This window comes from Trachemys scripta, chromosome 12 (assembly GCF_013100865.1).
Source record: "Trachemys scripta elegans isolate TJP31775 chromosome 12, CAS_Tse_1.0, whole genome shotgun sequence".
NCBI lineage: Eukaryota > Metazoa > Chordata > Testudines > Emydidae > Trachemys > Trachemys scripta.
Window position 1 is genome coordinate 12,630,880 of NC_048309.1, and position 20,798 is coordinate 12,651,677.

Sequence of the window (20,798 nt, forward strand, 5' to 3'; positions counted from 1 at the left end):
TCTATGGCATGGGGGTGTGTGCATGTGAAACAGTGTGTGTACAGATTCACACTCCAATATGCCATGAACTAGTTCATATATACAAGCCCTGAGTGATAAGAGACTACCTAAATCAAATGAAGACCAAATGCATGCTATACAAATTACACGCTACCCGACACTTGTAGTCGGGTCCTGGTCCTGATGGGTTCAGGTCAGCTTGCAAGCCTCTATTTGCTTCAAGGTTACAGCAGTTAGTTAAGAAAAAGTCAAATAAAAGTCAGCCACCAGATTTCAAGTCTGAGCTTTAATATCAGAACTAAAACATTATTTGTTGAATTCATCTAAACCTTTTAAAAATGGATGTTCAAATTCTTTTGGCACAAAATTCTGGCTCAGAGCTGGAGGGCCACTTGGCCAATTTAAAAAAAAAAATATATATATACAAAACCAGAGCTTTCACTGCACCGTGCCTGAATCAAAACTGAAATACAACTTTAAATACAAGGTTCATTAAAATATCTGGCCAAGTTCTGCTGAGAATTTGTGCAATCCATTCTTTAAAAAAGAAAAAAAAATTCTTTAATAGGTTTGCACAGATGTAATGGAGAAATTCTACACAGATTGAACAAGATTCACTTATGTTACTAACATTTTGAAAATTTAGACATGTAAGAGCAAGTTTAAAACTATCCCCGCAGGAAGGATTAATTGTATTCAAAAATAACAGTTGAGTCTACTTACACAATTGATGCCATACACACTAATAAGGTCAATGAGTAAGGGAAAACTAATTCTCAGTACTTTCATCTTTTTTCACCATGTCTGACAAAGTTAAATACAGACACAGCATGGCTCTTGTTTAGGCATCTGTTGGCAGTACACTTAATATAAGATGGTACAATTCATCTAGGTAATCACTGTTTAATAAAACTGTCTTTAGTCTGTGGTTGACCTTCGGTACCAAAATCGAGCTCTGTAGTCATCACTGCATGTCATGAAACCAGGATTGGTAGGAGAATGAACAATACACCGAACAATGCTGTTATGCCCCAATGACAGAAGATTTCGCCGTTCTGCAGTTCTTGAGTCCCAGCAGCAGAGACTTATGGTCCTTTCATCAGGAAGTAACACATAGTCCTCTGTGTGGTTAAAGACTGCCTGTGTTCTGTGTACTTGTCGTCCGCTCAAACCAGCTCCTATAATAGCAGGGACATGATACTCATTAAAGGTGTAAGTAAAAACATGTAACATAGAATAGCGTTGCTTAGGGGGCAGATTGTCAAAAGCACAAGGAGTGTCTCTTTTAGATATTACTTGCTAAGGACCATCAACAAGGGCCAGCTTTGTGTTCACTGATTAACATTTATAAGGGTTCTTTGACAAAATTGTGCTCTAACATTTCTCCTCCCACCCTCACTGCAGAAAGGCTATTTGCCAAAACCTCAGTAGCACTAAGGGAAGCAGCAATAGTCGCAGGCCTGAAGAATGACAATTACGATAGGGAAAATGCCCTTTCAAATTGTGCACTCATATATATATATATATAAAAATAAAGCAACACACACATGCACACCTCTACATAATGTTAAGTATTAGTATTAAATTAGTATTAGATGCTGAACACAGCTCAGACGGATTTGAGAATCAGATCACTAAAGCTCATCAAAACTTGCTGAAACGAATACTGGACCATCAGAAGCCAGAGGACTGCAGAAAGAACTGTGAAAAGAAGGCACACCTTCATACTATTTTTTAAATCTTTCTGGGCAGTTAAGTCAGGATTTAAAGCGTGATGTAAGTAATAAGAGATGAGTCTGGGAATAAGGATGAAGCCATTTATTTATGCTGAATATTTAGCATGGTGGGCAATTTCTACTCAAGAGACTTAAGATTATTTTAACAGGGATGCTGAACTTCTCTTGTGATCTGTCCAAGCTTGCACAGCACCTACTCACTCTTTACTTGACTCAACCAACAGTATTCGTTCCTCGTGCAGAAGCATTAAATTCAGATGCTCAGTGAAGGTGTATGCTTATTTATAGAGAAAATTCATATTACTACATCTCCCTACATAGTACCTATGCAGAAGTCATAACTATCAGTATTGGCATTAGGCAGTATAGATGTGTTTTTGCTAATAAAATTTTATAAATTATTCATTTTTTCCTCACTTAAAAAATATGTCAGTGTGATCACTACAAATGACTTTCAATGAGTTCGTTCCAGTAGGAGGGTTTGTTTCAGGGGAGGGGGTGTAGGGGTGAAAGAGAGAAATGGTGCGGGGCACAATACTTTCCTATATAGAGGCTGAAATCTGGCAAGTTCAAAAAGCTGCTTGGAAATAAAAGGGTTTTTCATTTGTTTTTTTTTTTTAAACTATGCAATTCCACATTGTGCTAGTCAATAGCACCACAATTTGAGGGTTCAAAAACCATCTTGAGGAAAGAAAATCTATATACATTCCAACAAACAGTTTACCTGTGAAGGAATTCCATATTATTTTAAGTATTCACACACCATTTCATAGAAGTATAGAGAATACTTGAAATCCTTCCTTCCTAACTGAATCAGTCAACCAAATCAAAAGACCTTCATAGCAGATGAAGCATTGTGCTCATGCCCTAAGAACACTTCTCCCTCCAGTATTCTTAGTGAGAAACTTAGTAGGTAGCAACTGGTAATTAAAATTGGAATGAGCACGGCTAATGGAGGAAAGTGCAAGTTCTCACTATCAATATCTATAAATAATATATAAACCATTATCTAGCTAGGCCATTACTCCCACTGTAGAAGTTTAGCATTACTTTTCTTGTAAAAAATAAGATGTTTCAGATATACTATGGCATTCACAGACTTGATTTGATTAGAAAGATTATGTTTCTCTTATTTATCAAGCAAAGTGCTTTACAAACATTTTGTGGTTGTTTATGCTGCACCCTGCTGGTTAAAAATATTACCAGTTTATACTTTGGGCAACAAGATCACTGTTAAATTACTTTTGCAGGTTGAATCAAAGTGTCAGTTTCTGGTTTTTGGCAGATCAAACTGCTCTGTCATCTCTGGAATCTATTTCACAGCAACAAAATCTTCTGTGGCGGTTAGGGAAGACTGAAAGGAGCCGCCAGCCAGCAACTTTTTGCCAAAAAGAGGTCTTGAAATGTCTACTTTTGTTTTCCTTTCTGGAATAACCCAAGAGAGTTGTATTTGATGATGCTTTCCCTTAACAGACAGCTAATAGCCAGCAAACCAGATAGCAGAATAGTAATACATCATTTGAACAAATGAAGTAATGATGGAAAGTTATCCAAATCCACTTAGATTAGTGTAAGATGGTGACCAACATCTAAAGAAAGTCAAGAATGGAATGAGGCAACTTATCTTATCTGTGACCAAGAATAGAAAGAAAACCTTGGGGAATCCTCGCACAGAAGAAACTTCCAATTAATTTTAGAGGTTACTGCTCAACAGTACAAGGCTATCATGATCTTATGAGTAAACTCCGAAAAATCTTTCGCATATTTAACTGAGCACATCAGTCACTGGACTAAGCACTTAAAAATTTTGTACTGCATCAAATATTTATTCCCATCACTAGTTGATTACCGCATGAACAATTTTTGCTTGATAGGTCATCTGCCACATACCTGTATATTTGACCAGCGTTCGACCTGTGGATATCTCCCATAGTTTAGCTACAGAATCTTTTCCACTTGACAGGATGTACTTTGAATTTTTGGAAAAGATGGCAGAACAGACTTCAGCCCCATCATGTGCTTTCTCAAAAGTAGTGATACATCGATTTGAAACACCATCCCATAATTTGATGCATCCATCCTTGCTTCCTGTCACATACATGTTAGCACTTGCATTATAGTTTACTGAACATATAGCGTCGGTGTGTTGATCTTGAGGATTGCAAGACACAAAACACTGGAATGTATTGATATCATAAAGCCGTAAGGTAGGGTGCTGGGTACCAACAAGTATGAAGTCGCCAGAAGGATGAAAAGAGATGGAGCGTAACATTTCTGCTTCCTGTGTGATGAGAAATATATAAATCAATATAAATATAAAGAACCTATTTGCAGAGAGAAAATCCTAGTGGATTCACAAGTCTGAAGTTCTATGATATTTTCATATTAAAAGGAAGTTCAATTCTTAATTAGTATAGTGTTCAGGGCAGGATACAAATTGGAGACCACCACTCCCCTCTCCACTATATGGCAGTAACATTTAGATGTATGTAGGATTTTTTCCACAGACTCAATATTAAAAATAATGTACAGTTGTCTCTATTCTTTACTGGACCTAGACAGAATAGAAACACAAATAAGGTGCTTTGCATGTTCTTGTTGTTTCTTTTGCCCCCCCCCCCTTTTTTTTAAGACTTGCTAGAGAGTAAGTCTGTTGTGAAAAGTGCTAACAACAAACATACAAATATCACTTTTCACAGCAGACTTACTCAGTCCCAACAAGCCTGGGGACAAATTAAGCCCTGGACGAGGAGTTGGGTAGGGAGCCAGTGGGGGCTGAGGTAATGGGGGAGGCAATAGGATGAGTTCAGGGACAGAGCCTGTCACCACGCGGCCAGGGAATGGAGCCTGAAGCCCCATGGCTGGAGCCTACCACCCAACAGCTGAAGCCCAACTCCACTGCCCCCAGGGAAGGTGAGGAACTCACTGGCTGACTGCTCCTCACCTGTTGTGTCTCCAGAGGGGCGCAGGGCCCAACCACTACAGACTTGACGGCCTCTGAGGAGGGGCTAATGCTTTGTGCCCCCCCTCCCCCCATCACTGCCTAGAAGGCTGTGGCTGCAAGGAAAGCCCCTTGTGGCCGCATTTGAGAAACACTGCTCTAAGTCCTATATCAATTTTCAATGCCTATTCATGGGGTTGGGGGAGAGAGGAAGAAATTTTCCCCTTAACAACCAAAAAGAAATCCATAGAACTTCAATGCTGTTCATAAAGGAAATGCCAGAAGCACCACCCCTAACAGTTTCAGGTTTCCCTGGTTGGCACATGTAGAGAGGAGAGCGGACATCAGATTTGAGAAGATCACAGGCACACATTTTATGTACCTAATTTGTATGCATAATTATCACAAGAGTATCTGCAAATTGGATAATTCCATACTACTGTGTACCTAGCTATTTCTACGTGCAGACACAAATTAGCTAATTGCTATCACTGCAGTTGTAGACCTCAAGCTTTTTTGTTTTTTTAAAAAGACTATAACCTCTAACCTGGATATACTTGAAGGCTCTTTTGGCAGAAGGTTTTGAATAGTCGAACAATTTAAGCGTATAGTCCCTTGAACCAGATGCCAGGATCTGTTCTGTTGGATGGAAAGCTAAACATGTAACCTCATCCACATGATCATATAGAGTCCGAATAACAGGATGATTTTCCATATTCTGCTGTGCTGTCTCATTCATCATGACCTACAGAAAACATTTAAACAAGTCAATGGAGAGTGTTTCCTTGTGACAAAGAAGGAACCATAAGCCACTATCCAACTCTTATGTTATTACTCTGGGCATTTAAAAGAAAAATGCAAACAAACATGTGGGATCTCCTGGTAGAAGAGAAAAAGTGAGTTTTAAACATGCATCAATATCTGCCTCATCTTCCAAGCAAAGATTGCATTTTTTGACAAAAAACTATGCATATAATTAGCATGATAACGATTATCTCAAAGTTCTTTGCAAATGTTGGTCATTAACATCCCTATGATAAATATACAATATCCTTCTTTTACAGAGAAGCAAAAAGAAACTGACAGAGGTTAGTGATTTGCCCAAAGTCAAAATGGAGTCAGCAGCAGAAGAAAATAAAACTCAGTGGTCCCGAGTGTTAGTCCCCTGCTCTAACTCTCAGTACTACTACCCTTCTTGAATAATTAAGACAAATGTTGCACTTATTTTGTTCACAGCAAAAAGAAGAACATGAGTACTTGTGGCACCTTAGAGACTAACAAATTTGTTAGTCTCTAAGGTACCACAAGTACTCCTGTTCTTCTTTTTGCGGATACAGACTAACACGGCTGCTACTCTGAAACCTTTGTTCACAGCAACATTCATAAGACTGTGCACTGCCACTAGTTGTGTGCAGATTCCAGACAACAACAAAAAAGGTACATTTCCTTAAGTATGCTATCAGAGGTAGAACAAATGCTATAAAATGGATGTAGCATTTTTATCATTCACTGATTGATCATGAGTCATGTGATACTTTACCTCGATGGGCATAGCACTTTTTGCCAACATTCTCTCTGTATCAAGAATTTTTATTGAGGCATCAGCAGATCCCGTAGCTATTAACTGTCCGTCTCTGCTGTATGTAGCTACGCGACATGGTCCTTTATGAGATGTGACGTAACAGGTCTCATATTCAGAAGCCTCGGGGGACATAGTCTGGACATCTGCATCAAATTCTAAGTCAATCCCTGTTCCTGGAGCTACTGTGTCGGAGCGTCCAATTGCATATTGAACAGCGCTATCATCATTCTCCATTCCTGAAGGACAAGAGATTAAATATATTTACTTTCTCCACAAAAAGGTTGACTAAGTCTTCATAAATATACTAGTAACTGCTTACAGTAGCCATGATTGTATCTACAGTCAGCTTTCACAGGAAACCGTAATGCCTGCATAGAAAAAATATTTTTTTTTTTAAAAAGGACAGACATTTACAGAACTTTTTCCTTTGCAGCTCAATAAAAAATACCCAAGAAAAGAGATTATGGCTACCAGAACCACCACAATAAAGCAGTGCCACTAACAGGGTCCTGGTCCATGACTAGAGCTCCTAGGTACTAGAATAATTCAAATGAGAATAATGAGAAACATTATTCCTCCACACACTTATATCTCATATTAAACACCTTCTCTTCAAGGTCGCCTCTACATTTCATTAGTGGAAGTTGCAGCTTAAGCAGGGTACAAGCTCATCATTTTAACCATATCATTAACCTTACTCTGAGCAGGGGTAAATGGTGTCCCTGGTCTAGGTCATCTAACCCTGTTCAGAGTAGAGTTGGACGACATGGTGTTGAAAATGCTTGCTGTTACCATCAGTAGTGAATTAGGGATCCTAATTTAGATAGATCTAAAGCTTACTATATTTAAGCTCTCAGAGATGTGTGAAACACTGACTATTTCAATTTGCTATGCACCCTATTACATTATTCGAGTTGATTTTCAAAAAGAGATCATGATGAAAGATAACTAGTCTAAGACCTCAATTGCCTTAATACTAAAACAACATGTATAAAGTTAAATGCTGCATTTCGGAGCTCCTTGTAGTTACTGTCATTAGTTCTGTCTGAGCCAAACAAAAGCTAATTGACATGCTGAGATTCAAATCAAGACAATGCACAAAATAAGATAAGAAGGCAGTTTGATCCTTTGTTGTGATTTCCTAGCTCTTGAGGACTGTTAAAGCTTACAATGCTTTAAATAGTCATTAAATAATTTTACTCATTGGGTAGTTAATTTTGCAGCACTGTTTTTTGCCAGTATAAAAATTCTCCCCAGTATAAAATTATACCTGCTCCAGGGAAAAATTAGGGGTATTTTTAGTAAACAGAATACTTTTATTCTGTCACTTTAACAATAAAAAGAATGTGGAGTACTTGTGGCACTTTAGAGATGAACAAATTTATTTGGGCATAAGCTTTCGTGGACTAAAACCCACTTCATCAGATGCATGCCGTGGAAAATACAGTAGGAAGATTGTGTGTGTGTGTGTGTACACACAACATGAAAAAATGGGTGTTGCCATACCAACTATAACGAGACTAATCACTTAAGGTGGGCTATTATCAGCAGGAGAAAAACAAAAAAAAACAACACTTTTGTAGTGATAATCAGGATGGCCCATTTCCAACAGTTGACAAGAAGGTGTGAGTAACAGTAGGGGACTTTTTTCATGTTTTCTGTGTATATATACCTTCCTACTGTATTTTCCACTGCATGCATCCGATGAAGTGGGTTTTAGCCCACAAAAACTTATGCCCAAATAAATCTGTTAGTCTCTAAAGTGCCACAAGTACTCCACATTCTTTCTGCTCATACAGACTAACATGGTTACCACTCTGAAATCTTTAACAATAAAGTGTCCCCAACACTAATACTTCAATAAACACACACATAAGCCAGACTAGTGACAGATTAAGTTTACTTTGAAGCTAAGCTACCACACGGGGACACAATACTTTTTGATTTTAGCAGATTTCACTAACTTTCCCATTAGTATTCTTCTGCCTAACTCAATTACAAGACTTTCCACCGTATTTTGTTGGTATCTGTTGGTGAATAAATTACCCTACCAAACATCATTTATATTCCAGTAGCATATAGAACCCCCAACCAAGAATGAGGCCCTGTGGTGCATACTAGGAGGCACTATACACACTAAGAGAGTCTGTCGTAGTAAGAGACAGTTCCTATCCCAAAGACCTTACTATGTAAATACAAGAGAAACAAAAGGGTGGAGAAAACACAGATGTACAGAGAGGTGAAGTGACTTGCCCAAGGTCACAAAGCAGAGAATAAAACCCAGGTCTGAGTCCCAGTCCAGTATCCTAGCCACAGGACACACTGCTTCAATTACACCTGATTAGACAGTAATCAACTTTTAACAGAGGTTTTCTATTAAGTTCCATCCTCCAATACATTGTGCATTCACCTGCTTAAAAAAGAAATATGTTTAGACTTACACCAGCACCCAGACATTTGTCAGACAATAAAAAAAACTGAATTCTGATCTGACAAGTAATACCAGTGTCAGTAACAAGACTATTACAATATATCCTGAACGACCTGGGACCTACCTGCCTCCTTCACCTCCCTCCCCCAACATGAAACAGTCTTTGTGACATGTGGCAACTGAGCTGAAACCCCATGAGAGAGAGGATGTGACTGGCAGGGCAGTCTGTGTGAGGGCCCTGGAACTCTGAAACCCATTTCCTTTTCAGATCTGTAACAGTGCACATTTATTTGCCTTCCAGACATAATGCAAAGCCCACCATTTCTCCTCTGTCTGCGAGGAGACTGGTCTTGAGTAGGTCTACTAGTGTTGATGTGCAATTTGGTGGGTCAGTTAGTTTCTATTATATTTATCAATGGATTATTTGATTTTATCTAGGAGATCTAATGGCCCCATTTATTCAGTGTACTTTTAGAAGACTGTCGAGGATCCAGGGCATTGGATAGGCACTATTATAATTTGAAAAAGTTCAAATAAATAAGTAGATCCTAGAAAAGATTTCCTGAAAGACTTGTATTTTGTTATCTATGCATAAATTTGACAACTGTACAGCAACATTAGGAGTTAATGAGAACATTTACTTTTAGATTGCATTGAGTCCACTACAGAATCACAGAGATGTAGAGCTGGAAGGGACCTCTAGAGGTCATCAAACCCAGCCCCTGTGCTGAGCCAGGACCTACATACCTGAACTTCATCAAAAAGTCTGCAATTCCTAGTTTATGTACATGAATCCTGCATTACAGTTTACCTAGTTTAATCAGATGCAGCAGTTGTTCAGAGGGTGCGCAGACTGATTGTGGTTTTATCTCATTTATCAGGCCATTGGCAATGTTTATGTATCCATCATACAGCAATTGACTAATAATCAGTTTGTAAAGTTGTTGACGATCTTTCAAGCTTACTTTTGTTCTATACATTGTGAGCAAGGAATGCCTTGCGGGTGCCTGAAACAAGAGAAAAAAATACTTACAAAACAGTTACATTGCAATGGTATAATCTTTCATACAAAACATACCCCAACACCTTTCAGCATTAAACAGTGCTGTTATGGTGACAAATTAAAAAGGTATTGTATACTTAAAGGAAAGAGACTTTCAGCTAAGATTCAAAACTAAATGGACAAATGAGAAGGAGATAACAGAAAGCTGTTGCAGACAGTAGCTAATGTTTTCACCCCTCAGCTCAGAGAGCCAAGAAGCAAAACTACAGAGGAGATAGTCCACCAGTTACCAGCACTCAGACTGTGATTAAGGACTGCTGACAAAGGTGAGAGAAGAGCAACACTGGCTAGTAATCAACATGTTCACCTCCAACAGTAACCTTTCTTTAATTCAATCAAGCAGGTGTGGGGAAATGGGCAAACAGTTGTGAGTGACAAGGTTAACAAACATACAATTTGTAGGGAAGCCAAGAGGCAAAACAAAACGTGTGTTGTAGGGTTTTCAGTGAAGCCACCAGCTGAAAAACCATAACCTCCCTGCACCCAACACACCATCCCTCCCCCAACCCACCCATTTCCAGCCCCAAAGAACAATCGATTGTTATAAACGGGGAGGGGTGAAAGCAAACTAAGGGGCGGGGGGAGAAACTGTCTGGAAGGAGAGTGAACTGCCTAGCGGTTCCTTGAGACCGCGGGCCAGAGGAAACGGCGTTCGGCAAGCAAGCAAAGCTGTAAACCGCTCAGCTCAGCAGGGCACGTAGGAAAGGAGTTGTTCACACCGCCCCGGTACCTACCAGCCCGTCTTTCTGCCTCCCTTGCTCTCCCCCTAAAATGGCGACCGGAGCCCTGAGAGCATCGATAGATGCTGGAGGAGGCGGCGGCTAAGTGTATCCCAATCACTCCCAAGCGCAATGTGCAGCTTTGCACTACTGAGCATGCTCGTGGAAAGTGAACATGCTCACGAACGTCTGCTGCTGAAGCCCGCCTGCTGCCCTTACTAGGATTATACAACGTCCCCGTTGTTCCCAAAACCGCGTTACAACGGGACCGGCCACAAAGCGGGGAGATGGGATGGAACCTGCACTGCAGGGAGCCAGACTGCACGCCCAAGAGAGTCACGCAGGCGAAGGAGAGGGGCAAAAAATCAGACATAGGGAATAGGGGCCGGGGTTAAGAGCCCCTGCCAGACAACGGGGGGAGAAGGGGGAAAACTAGACAAATAGGGAGTTTACTAGAACTGGGGCGAGTTGTCTGTGGGGGTTGCAAAAATGAGCTGTGCGTGGCAGGGAGCCTATTGTTTACCCTTTTGCTAAGCAGCCCATCTCACAGCCCGCCTACCAGGGCTGTTTCTAAAGGCATAGTGCATCTCAATGCATAAATAAGGCACCTCTTCCTTATCTGAAATGATGTAGCAAGCAGCTAAATAAGACTGAATCCAGTGAAACGCAAACACACAGATAGAATTCCTATGCATGCGTTTAGTATTTTACCGAATTCCTTTTCTGTTTATATGTCTGCATAAAGCCTCAGAGCAGTTCACTAATTCGTCTTATCTGCTGTTCCAGTCCCTGAATTAGACCCCCTTTCTTGTAATCCACAGCCAATGCTGGTTCCTGCCTCTTATTTACTTTTTAAAATTTTATTTATTACTTATTAATCTTACACTTCATTTACATTGTGCAAATAGATGCCATTGCACTATTTAATTTATATCTGAATAGCAAATAATTGAACATATTAATAGTTGCTAGAGGTTAACAATCACATCACATTGTATGTTTTTACTATGATTTTGCAGTTTGCAATTTTCAATTTTTATTTGTACTTCTTTTTTTTTTTTTGGTAATCAAATGACTTTAAAGCTGACATCCTGGGTTGGCATCAAAACTTCTTTAGTTTCCCTTGCATTTCTTTGACTGGTTTGAAATTGTGCCTCCTGGGCATTGATCTAAATTTGGGGCCATTTGAACAAGGGGTTCATGGGATACAGTACCTGCTCCTCCCCCACCTTCCTTAATATTCACCTGTTCTGGTAATGAATGTTTGATCACAGATAGAGATCAAACCAGGTCTGAGAGATCATCACACCAGGGTCTCAAATGCTTGAGAGCTACCTCAACAGAGTGCAGGGTATCCACTATCCTTTTGGGGGAAATCAAGTTACATTATCAGCTGAAAAATTAAATTCTCCTGTTATGAGCATCACTCTTTAAAGTGCTTGATGGCATGCCACATGGATTATACTGAGCCTGTGCAGAGAGAGAGGGTAGCTGGAAGCTACCTCTACATCACACATCTTGAATGGCTCAAGGGGGACTGTTATGATCACCAAACCTAAGTCACAGCCTGGTGGCAAATCCAGCTCAGGACAGAAATCTGAAATAAAAGCAGGAAGTAAAGTTTGCTCCAATCTGCATCTGTCAAAGGGAGTTTTGATTTTGTGGAAATGTAATCTGAGCACAGCAGAATATTCTGAAAGTGCTGAAACTTTTTTTTAAAAAAGAAAAAAAAATTACATATGCAACTGCTCCCTGGAACGTGACTGGGGTGGAAGAGTAGGTGGGAATGGGGGTGTTAGTCTTAGAGCAAGGGAGGGGGATAAATGGGGCTGGGGTGGGAAGGAGAGGGGTTGAGAGGGTTAGGTGATGGGGCTGGACACTGGGAAGAGGGACAGAGTTATCAGGGACTGGGAGAATAGGAAGACTGGGCACCTCTCCTTTCCCCTGTATATACCACAATCTAGAGGGCCCCAGCCCATCTACAGAGGTGTGGCCCCCCCCATGCAATATGTGGTGACTTGCCTTCCTGGGGTCTAAGCCCCTCTCCCCCCACCCCCATTGGTGTGTGTGTGGCCCCTGTGTCTGTATCTTAGGAGGCCCTGCCCATCTATGGTAGTTGGGGCCCTCCCATACATGCCCCCCTCATATGAGCCAGGTTCTGGAAGAGGTTTGTTTGTGTAGGGTGTGAAGGAGTGTCTCACCCCATCTCCCTACCCTCCTGTAAGCTGGGAGATGATTTTTTAGATATTTGTAGTTAACATGCAGTGTTAATGGGATGCTGTTTTCGATAGCTGTGATGTAACAACAAAATTAGATTAATTTCCTGATAGCTAAAGATAAAAACGGAAACAGCACATACTTGTGCTCACCCTTTTTAATAGTGGACATTGACTGAATTGGTAGGAATTGAGCATGTGACTGTTTCACTCAGCTTGGGCTCAAAACACTAAAATTTAGCACGAGTATGAAAGGGTTATCAGTGGCACAGTACATAGCAAATATAGCACAAGACTCTGGCAAGTGGTACATGCATGTGTAGTGATTCCAAACATTCATTAAATAAAAAAAGTAAACCATTACTAAACATTGAGAGTGACTTTATGAAAACATGAAATCCAATTATGAAGTCAGCTACTGGCTATTCATTTTAAAGTTTAGATTCTTCCTCCACTGAGAAACTGGAAAAATCTACTATGATTCTGGAAAACAAAAATTGTGGAACACAAGATACTAGTGGTTGGGCCACTCATCCTAAAAGTAGTTAATGTCAAACTACTACTTAGTTATGAGTTTTCTATTTTAAAAATGCATTAGCTTGTAGAATCATATTTGGAACACAAAGATATCTTATGTATATACAGGGGGAAAAAAAAGCAATTCTCTTAATGGAAAAAGGTCAGGTATAGCTTTGTTAGTTATACACCTCTACCCCTATATAACACAACCCGATAGAACACAAATTCGGAAATAACGCAGTAAAGCAGTGCTGGGGAGAGGGGCTGCGCACTCTGGTGGATCAAAGCAAGTTCGATATAACACAGTAAGATTTTTTGGCTCCCGAGGACAGCGTTATATCGAGGTAGAGGTGTATATTCCAAGTGAGGTCAGAGTATATGGGAAGGTAAACAGGAAGAGTGGAATGTCATTAGTTATTTTACTACATTTATTAAAATAGGTCACAAATTTGGTACCCTAATGAAAGAAACTGGGTTCTCTGTATGAATATTGTGTTTAATTAGTGAAAAGTTAAAAAAAAATGGTTGAAACCAAAAGAGCATTGAAATACAGTAGATATAGTTATATCTACAATCTAACAGTTTAAGACAAATAGATAAGGGTACCAAATATTATTTAAATATGACCCCCCCCAAAGGAAAATATTTGCAAATCATTAATGTAGGTCTTGAAATAAGTGACATTAATCAATCTATTTCTATTTATAGTTTTCATAATTAGGAAATCATTTGATTAAATTATATTGATTTTGCGTAGAGCACAGAAGTCTACTGCTGCAACCTTGTCATATGCAAGAAGGAAAACAAAGATTGCATAATGGTAAGCAACACAAAATTGTATTAGAAACACATGCCATATGTTTGAGCAGGTAATTAAACAGAATATAATCTGTTCCTGTGCCATGAACTGAAGTTATGGCCCAGTATCTAGACAGATACATATAGATCAGATGGAATAACCTGGATAAGGATCGGGATTGTGGTAATAATTCTACATTAATAAATACTTCAACTGCAGCAGATAGTCATATCTTGACTACGGATACGTAGCTAGAAAGTTAAAAATCACAGCAGAAGTTCAATAAATATTTTACAATTTTGAGTTAACGGAAATTATATTTTGCACAATTAGTGTCATTTTTTTCACCATCTATTATTTTTCAAAGGCACAGTGTGACTCCTGCAAGAGGTGGGCACATGTGCTCTGCCTTCCACAGGGAACTAATAAAAACATCCCGAGCAGTAAAAAGAAAGAGTATACAAACTTTGTGCAATTATAGTTGTGGTGTTTACAAAATGTATATACTGTATAATTTTTTAAAGATAAATATTTTGGTTTTCTTGCAATCATACAATCAATACAAATGAGTAATAATAAATAGAGGAGTTCAATTTTAATGTACACTTAGCTAAAGTCACAAGTTAATTCTGTTTCTAAAAATAAGTTTAGATCTTTTTAAATGTTGACATGTAAAGTAAGGGATTCTTGTTTGCTGATAGAAAATTATGACAGATGGGGCACTGCCATCACAATTTGCTAACTCTATTCTTCCCATCGTCTGGTCCAGGGGCAGCAAATTGTGATGGGAGTTCTCCCTTCAGTCACAATAGGCCACTTTGGACCAGGAGACAGGGAAGTATGGAGATAGCAAATTGTGGCAGTGCAATAACAGAATACCTAGCTGTCAGTAAGGGCTATCAGCAGCAAACTGTGCTAGGAGCATGGGGAGTACATGCTAAACAACCAAGGGTTCACTACCATGAGCTGAGTGACCCTGTGCATGCACACCACAAAAGTGTGAGCATATACAGACCCTTAGCAAAAGCCTACTTTTTGTGGGGAGGAAAGGGGACTAGAGGATGGGACTAGGAGCATGGAAAGGCAGGTTCTATTCCTAGTCTGGAAGCGCAGGGAATTCTAATGGTAATAGCAGTCTAGTCCAGGAGAGCACAGTTCATTTATTTCCAGCTCTAGCAGAAGTGGGATCTAATGGTTAGCTCAGAGCATGGTAAGCAGAGAAATGATAGAGGCTACGGAGATCAATGGCAGTATTCCTTGGGACATTAAAGAAGGGCCTGGGAAGGGATTAGCCACTGAGCAGCCTAATAGGCTCTACGGTTGAAATTCAGAACTCCGGGGTTCAATTCCTTTGTTGGAGTGAGAGCAGTGGGATCTCTGGAGACCGGGGATTAGGACTGCTGGGTTCTAGTGGGTCTGGGCTGAGAAACCATGACATCGCCAGAATCACCCACATCCCCAAGCCTCGCTGGAAGCAAATGGAACTGAAAGTCACGAGGCCTCACTGCTGGGTGCTGCAGGCCTCTGGGATGACTCCAGAATTTAGCAAACAGCATAGTAGCATGTTCAGACAAGGCACTTCAGGGTGCCTCAGCAGCAGTGCTGAAGGCCTAGCCCAAGAGAACAGACCCCCCCGCCCCCAACAGACGGCCCTACTCACCTCAGTCTCAAGGAAAGGCAGCCGCAGTGGCCGTGGCTCAGGAGCGGGGGAGCCCAAGTTACTCAGGCCCCGTGGAAGCGGACGCCTATCACACGCTGAGGGAACACGACGGCCTGACATCCTCCTCACACCTGTCCTCGCTGCCATCTATCACGCCTCACCGCCACGCAGCCCCACACACCGAGATCACTTTCACACTTGTCCTCACGAGCGCGGCGGCAACGGGAGTTGCTTTCTAGCTCCCTCCTTCCAAGGCCTCGAGTCGTCCTCGCGCCGGGCCCGGCGGCCACGGGTCACACAATGGCTCGAGAGCCCCTTCACGATTGGGCTGGACGGCCCGGGTGCTACGGGAGCCACCACGCGAGACGCCTTGCTGCTAGTACAACGAAACTGCCCGCTGTCCCCCTCCCGTTTGTCCTCGAGCGCCCAACGCCCCGCTGGTGCGACACGCTGGCCCTGCGCTCGACAGCCCACCGTCCGTGGGCCCTGACACGGCCCACACGTCACCGCTGGTGCGACACGCTGGCCCGGCTCCCACTCACGTTTGTGCTCCAGAGCCACAGCCCGTGGCAACAGCCGCGGAGCCCACGTCAGCGACCGCAGGGGCGACACGCTCGCGAGGCAACAGCCCAGCCACCCCTCTCCGCCTGAAGCTGGGGGTTAGCACCTCCCAAGGCAGCCCCCTGAAGTCCTTCCCGTCCCCACCCCCCCAGGCTCTGTGCGCACTCTCTGCGCCAGGCCTTAATGGCCGGCCGTGAGGAACAAGAATGCCTGCTGATTGGCTTCTCCTCAACGGCGCCGCCCGCCGATTGGTTCCGAAGTGTTCCTTTAGTTGCTGAGCGAGCCGCTCAACGTCTCGGGCGCATGCGTGACCGCTACCTGCCGCGCCCTCCCGCCTCCAGCGTGGTATTAACGCCGCTACGTGCGTTCTTTACGTATCATCTGCCTCTTGTGTCCTCCCTACGCTAATTTCGTAGACCGACGCGCCAATTACGGAGTTTCCGCTACAAAGTCTCTGCTTGGTCGAGCCTTTCCTTACGCAAATCGCGTAATTCCAGGCCACCCACCCATGGCAACGCAGTTATCATAAGCGGCTTTGGGCTTGTGGTTTTCCCCAGCTAGGATTTATTGGGGAGCGAGGACTTCCTTTTAAAATGGTCGCTTCCAACGGACTCTCAGGGAGAAGCGACCATTTTAAAAGAAGCCCCACCCCCGTCGACCTGAGCGTCATCTCGCAAACCCGTCGCATCCCTCCCCTGCCCTTAGGCTGGCCAAAAATGGCCGCTGTCCTTATCACGTGGGCTCCGGAGGCCAATCATCTGCCTCTGTTTTTAAAAAATCAGCGGATGATAGTAATTGGCTGGTTTCCTGGTCACGTGGCCTCGAGAGGCCAATTCTGGGCCTCCGCGGGCGGGCGCCTGAAAGGAAATCAAATCAGCATCGGCAGATCGCTTGATTATCTGTTGTACGGTGCCGCCTGCCACTGCTACGGTGTGTGTGGAGGAGGCGTGCGTCAGTTACAGGCTGTGAGAGGCCGGAGCCCTCCCTCAGCAGGTGAGTGACTGGCGATCATACGCCTCGTCCGTGCTGCGGCAGCATCGCCCGTTGCTGGAAGTGGGGCCACGCGGCGGATGTCCTGGCAACACTGGGGGGCGGGGGTGAGACTCGGGTGGCAGAGGCGGGGCTCGGGGTGGGCCAATGGAGAGCGGCGGCGGTTTAAAGGGTAGCCTAAGAGGGCGGTTTGAATTCAAACAGCTCGGGCGGTCGGGGCCAGCGGGGTGGTGACGGTGAGGGGAACACGGGGCTGTGGGGGATCTGGAAAGGGGGTCGCCTAGGGGCTGAGGCGTGGAGTAGGGAATGAGGATTTTAGTGGGAACGGGGCTGCAACGGGGACTTGGGGGCTACAAGGGTGGGGACGGCGTGTGGGGGGGGGGTTGCAGCAGGAGTGGATGGGGGCGCGTGGGGAGTTGCAGCAGGAGGGGGGCTTCACGGGTGGGGACCGCGTGGGGGGGGGGTGCAGCAGGCGGGGAAGTATGAGGCCTGTGCAGTTGCACTTGAGGCAGCTCGTGAGCGGGATCTGCAGGGAGGTGAAGCGTTGTAATGGGGAGAAGGTTGCAGGGGGAGCGGGATTTGAGGGATATAATGTGTGTCGGTTATAGTGCTAGGGGATTGTACGGGAGGAAGGGGGGGCGCAACTTGAAAGGATACATCTATGGTGGTGTCGGGTTTCATTGGGGATGGGAATTGAAGGCATGAACACTGCAGTGGGGTGCAGGTTGGTATAGGGTGTGGATGAGGAAAGCAGAGTGCGAGGGGTGGGGGTATGAGGAAGACCTGCAAGGGGTGATGAGGAGAGGGTGCTCTGTATATAAGATATTTATAATTAATAATGTTCCTACATGAAATATCTCTGCAATTAAATGTTCTCTATTTAGGCAATATGGAGAAAAATGGTAAAGAGAACCACAATGGGCTCCCTGGTCACCGTGTCAAGGTAAAGTGGTCTTGCACACTTACTAGACAAATGCATTTTACTTGGCATGATCATACGAGGACTATTAGCCTCTATTTGTTCACTCCACAAATTATCAGTGATAATTATCGCTGACTCTTCATCAAATAGGTTCCCCTTTTTTCTTGAAGTATTATACTCTGACACAGGGAATATTCTCCAAGCTACTCTGTCAGTAGCTCACTGCTGTGGAGACTTAGCCACCTGGAATACAACTTGTACAGCTTCTACAGACTGCTTCTGCATGCTGTTAGTCTTAAAATGTTGTTTTCTTGTGGGGTGGCAGCCAGAATTGTGATATGAGTCTTTAAATATCTAAGACTGTGAACATCATTTTGGGATATAGTGATAGGAATGTTTCAAGCAAGACACAAGAAGTAATTCTTCCACTTCACTCAGCATTGATAAAGCCTCAGCTGGAGTATTGTGTTCAGTTCTGGGCATCGTACTTTGGGAAAGATGTGGACAAATTTGGGACAAACTGGAGAAAGTCCAGTGGAGAGCAACAAAAATGGTTAAAGGTATAGAAAATAGATCTATGAGGAAAGATTGAAAAAACTGGACCTGTTTAGTCTAGAGAAGAGAGGGGGATATAAGTCTTCAAGTGTGTAAAAGGTAGTTAGAATGAGGAGGGTGATAAATTGTTCTCCTTATCCACTGAGGACAGGACAAGAAGTAGCGGGCTTAAATTGAAGCAAGGGAGATTTAGGTTAGATATTCGGAAAAACTTCCTAACTGTAAGGGTAGTTAAACACTGGAACAAATTGCTTAGGGAGGTTGTGGAATCTGTCTTTTAAGAACAGGTTTTAAGAACAAGAATACCTGTCAGGGTGGTCTAGATAATACCTAGAGCATGTCTACAGTATAAAATTAAGTTGACTCAAGTTAAGTCAATGTACAGCCACTGCAGTAATTAAAGCAGTGTTTCATGTCCACACTGTACTCTTTCTGTCCTCAGTGCACGTCCTCACCAGGAGCACTTTCTACCGGCTTAACTGTGTGGGGCATTATGGCACAGTGATAGCCGGGCCCCCCAGCGATGTAAGTAACGCTGCGTCTACATGGACGCTGCGTCGACCTAACTTCATCAATCTAAGCGCTAACGCCTCTCACGGAGGTAGAGTTATTAAGTCGACGTAGTGGGCAACTGACATCAGTGGGAGCTACCTTTTAGTGTAGATGCTTACAGAGTTAGGTTGATGAGAGCTGCCTTATGTCGACCTAGCTCTAGTATAGACTAGGCCTTAGTCCTGCCTCAGTGCAGGGGACTGGACTAGATGACCTATCAACGTTCCTTTCAGTCTGACAATTCTATGATTTTATATCATCCTTTTTTAACTCTTAATGGGTATATTAATTGAGTATAATGGAGCTAATTAGTCCATGCACACGTAGGAAAAAACACTTGCCTGCTTGTATTAATAAGTGGACAGGACCAAGGAATAAACTACAGGAAAAGCAGAACTTCTAGTATGTTGTACTTGCCTCTACTGTAATTAAATGTGTTGGGTTTTTTAGACTCTACCCACTATTGGGGATGGTCCAAAACGGCTCCCTGTGCATCAGCAGCATCCTCAGAATCGGGTACCTGGAAGTGGAGTTCAAGCACAGCGTATTTTGTGTCCTTCAAATTTGGCTCAGCGAGTTCCTGTACAATCACGGGCTCAAAAATCTGCGCTGTCAAACCAGAAACCGTCTCAAAACCAGCTGATGCAGCAGCCTCATCCAACTTCTCTAGTTCAACCAATTTCTAGGCCTCAGGCTCCAAGTAAAAACAACGAGGAACCTCCACAGACCTCACTATCTGGTAAATATAACTGTGCAAATAAATGTTTCATCTTCAATAATCTGCAGTCAACTGCAGCATATTAACTAAATCAGCATATATTCTTCCTGTATGCATAAGAGATTGTCTAGTTTCACCTTGAACCATAATCCTCTTCTATTATTTTTATTATCATAGCACCTGAGAATCCTAATTATGGACCAGGACTCAGCTGGGTTAGGTGCTGTACAAGAACAGAACAAAAAGACAGTCCCTGCCCAAAATACCTTACAATCTACAAGAGAATGCTTTACTAATGGGAAGACAAGTTAGAAGGGTACTTCAGACTTGTACAGAAAGTTTTCCTGAATTAAAAAATCCCTTGTAGCTGTGATGCACTAACTAATGTGATGCTGCTTACTCTTTCGTAGGCCAGATTAGTAGTTTATTCATATGAGACTAATATAGTGGTCACTGATGCTCAGATACCATGGTAATGGTTGCAGTAGGAGAAACAAAGGGCTTGGCTACACTTGCGAGTTACAGCACATTAAAGGAGCCCCGGGCGCACTAGCTCACTACCCGTCCACACTGGCAAGGCATGTAGAGCGCTTTGATTCCATGGCTACAGCGCTCCTGGTACTCCACCTTGGTGAGTAGAATAACATTTGATGCGCCCCAGCGTCAGTGTGAACGAGGTGTTGCATTACGGTGCTCTGATCAGCCTCTGGAAAGGTCCCATAATCCCCTTAAGTCAAGTGGCCACTCTTGTCATTGTTTTGGATATGCCCTTTGAAAGCTCCGTTTGACAGCCGGCATGCTTATCTGCTCCGAGACAAAGCAACCATTACTACG

At 42.8% G+C, this 20,798-nt stretch overlaps 2 protein-coding genes across 6 annotated transcripts in view; one reads left to right on the forward strand and one right to left on the reverse strand.

Moving 5' to 3' along the window:
- Positions 1-267: 267 nt before the first annotated feature.
- Positions 268-16,405, reverse strand: CSTF1 (cleavage stimulation factor subunit 1). 2 transcript variants are annotated; one of them, XM_034787226.1, is made up of 6 exons: positions 15,667-16,405; positions 9,502-9,697; positions 6,218-6,495; positions 5,225-5,422; positions 3,627-4,017; positions 268-1,178 (listed from the first exon to the last, which is right to left on the reverse strand). In XM_034787226.1, the coding sequence occupies exons 1-6, from the start codon at positions 15,811-15,813 to the stop codon at positions 919-921; spliced, it is 1,470 nt and encodes a 489-aa protein (XP_034643117.1). In that variant the 5' UTR covers positions 15,814-16,405; the 3' UTR covers positions 268-918. The 2 variants fall into 2 exon arrangements, with proteins under 2 accessions (XP_034643117.1, XP_034643118.1); XM_034787227.1 differs by lacking the exon at positions 15,667-16,405 and adding an exon at positions 10,488-10,600.
- Positions 16,406-17,080: 675 nt separating this feature from the next.
- Positions 17,081-20,798, forward strand: part of AURKA (aurora kinase A) — a 12,465-nt gene continuing 8,747 nt past the window's right edge. The window contains exons 1-3 of one of the 4 annotated variants that reach the window (XM_034787830.1): positions 17,081-17,220; positions 18,102-18,160; positions 19,697-19,985. In XM_034787830.1, the coding sequence (XP_034643721.1) occupies positions 18,107-18,160; positions 19,697-19,985 (343 nt within the window). In that variant the 5' untranslated portion in view covers positions 17,081-17,220; positions 18,102-18,106. Of the gene's footprint in view, positions 17,221-17,305; positions 17,325-17,406; positions 17,454-17,494; positions 17,576-18,101; positions 18,161-19,696; positions 19,986-20,798 lie in introns of those variants that run through there. The other 3 variants (XM_034787833.1, XM_034787831.1, XM_034787832.1) reach the window with 3 other exon arrangements.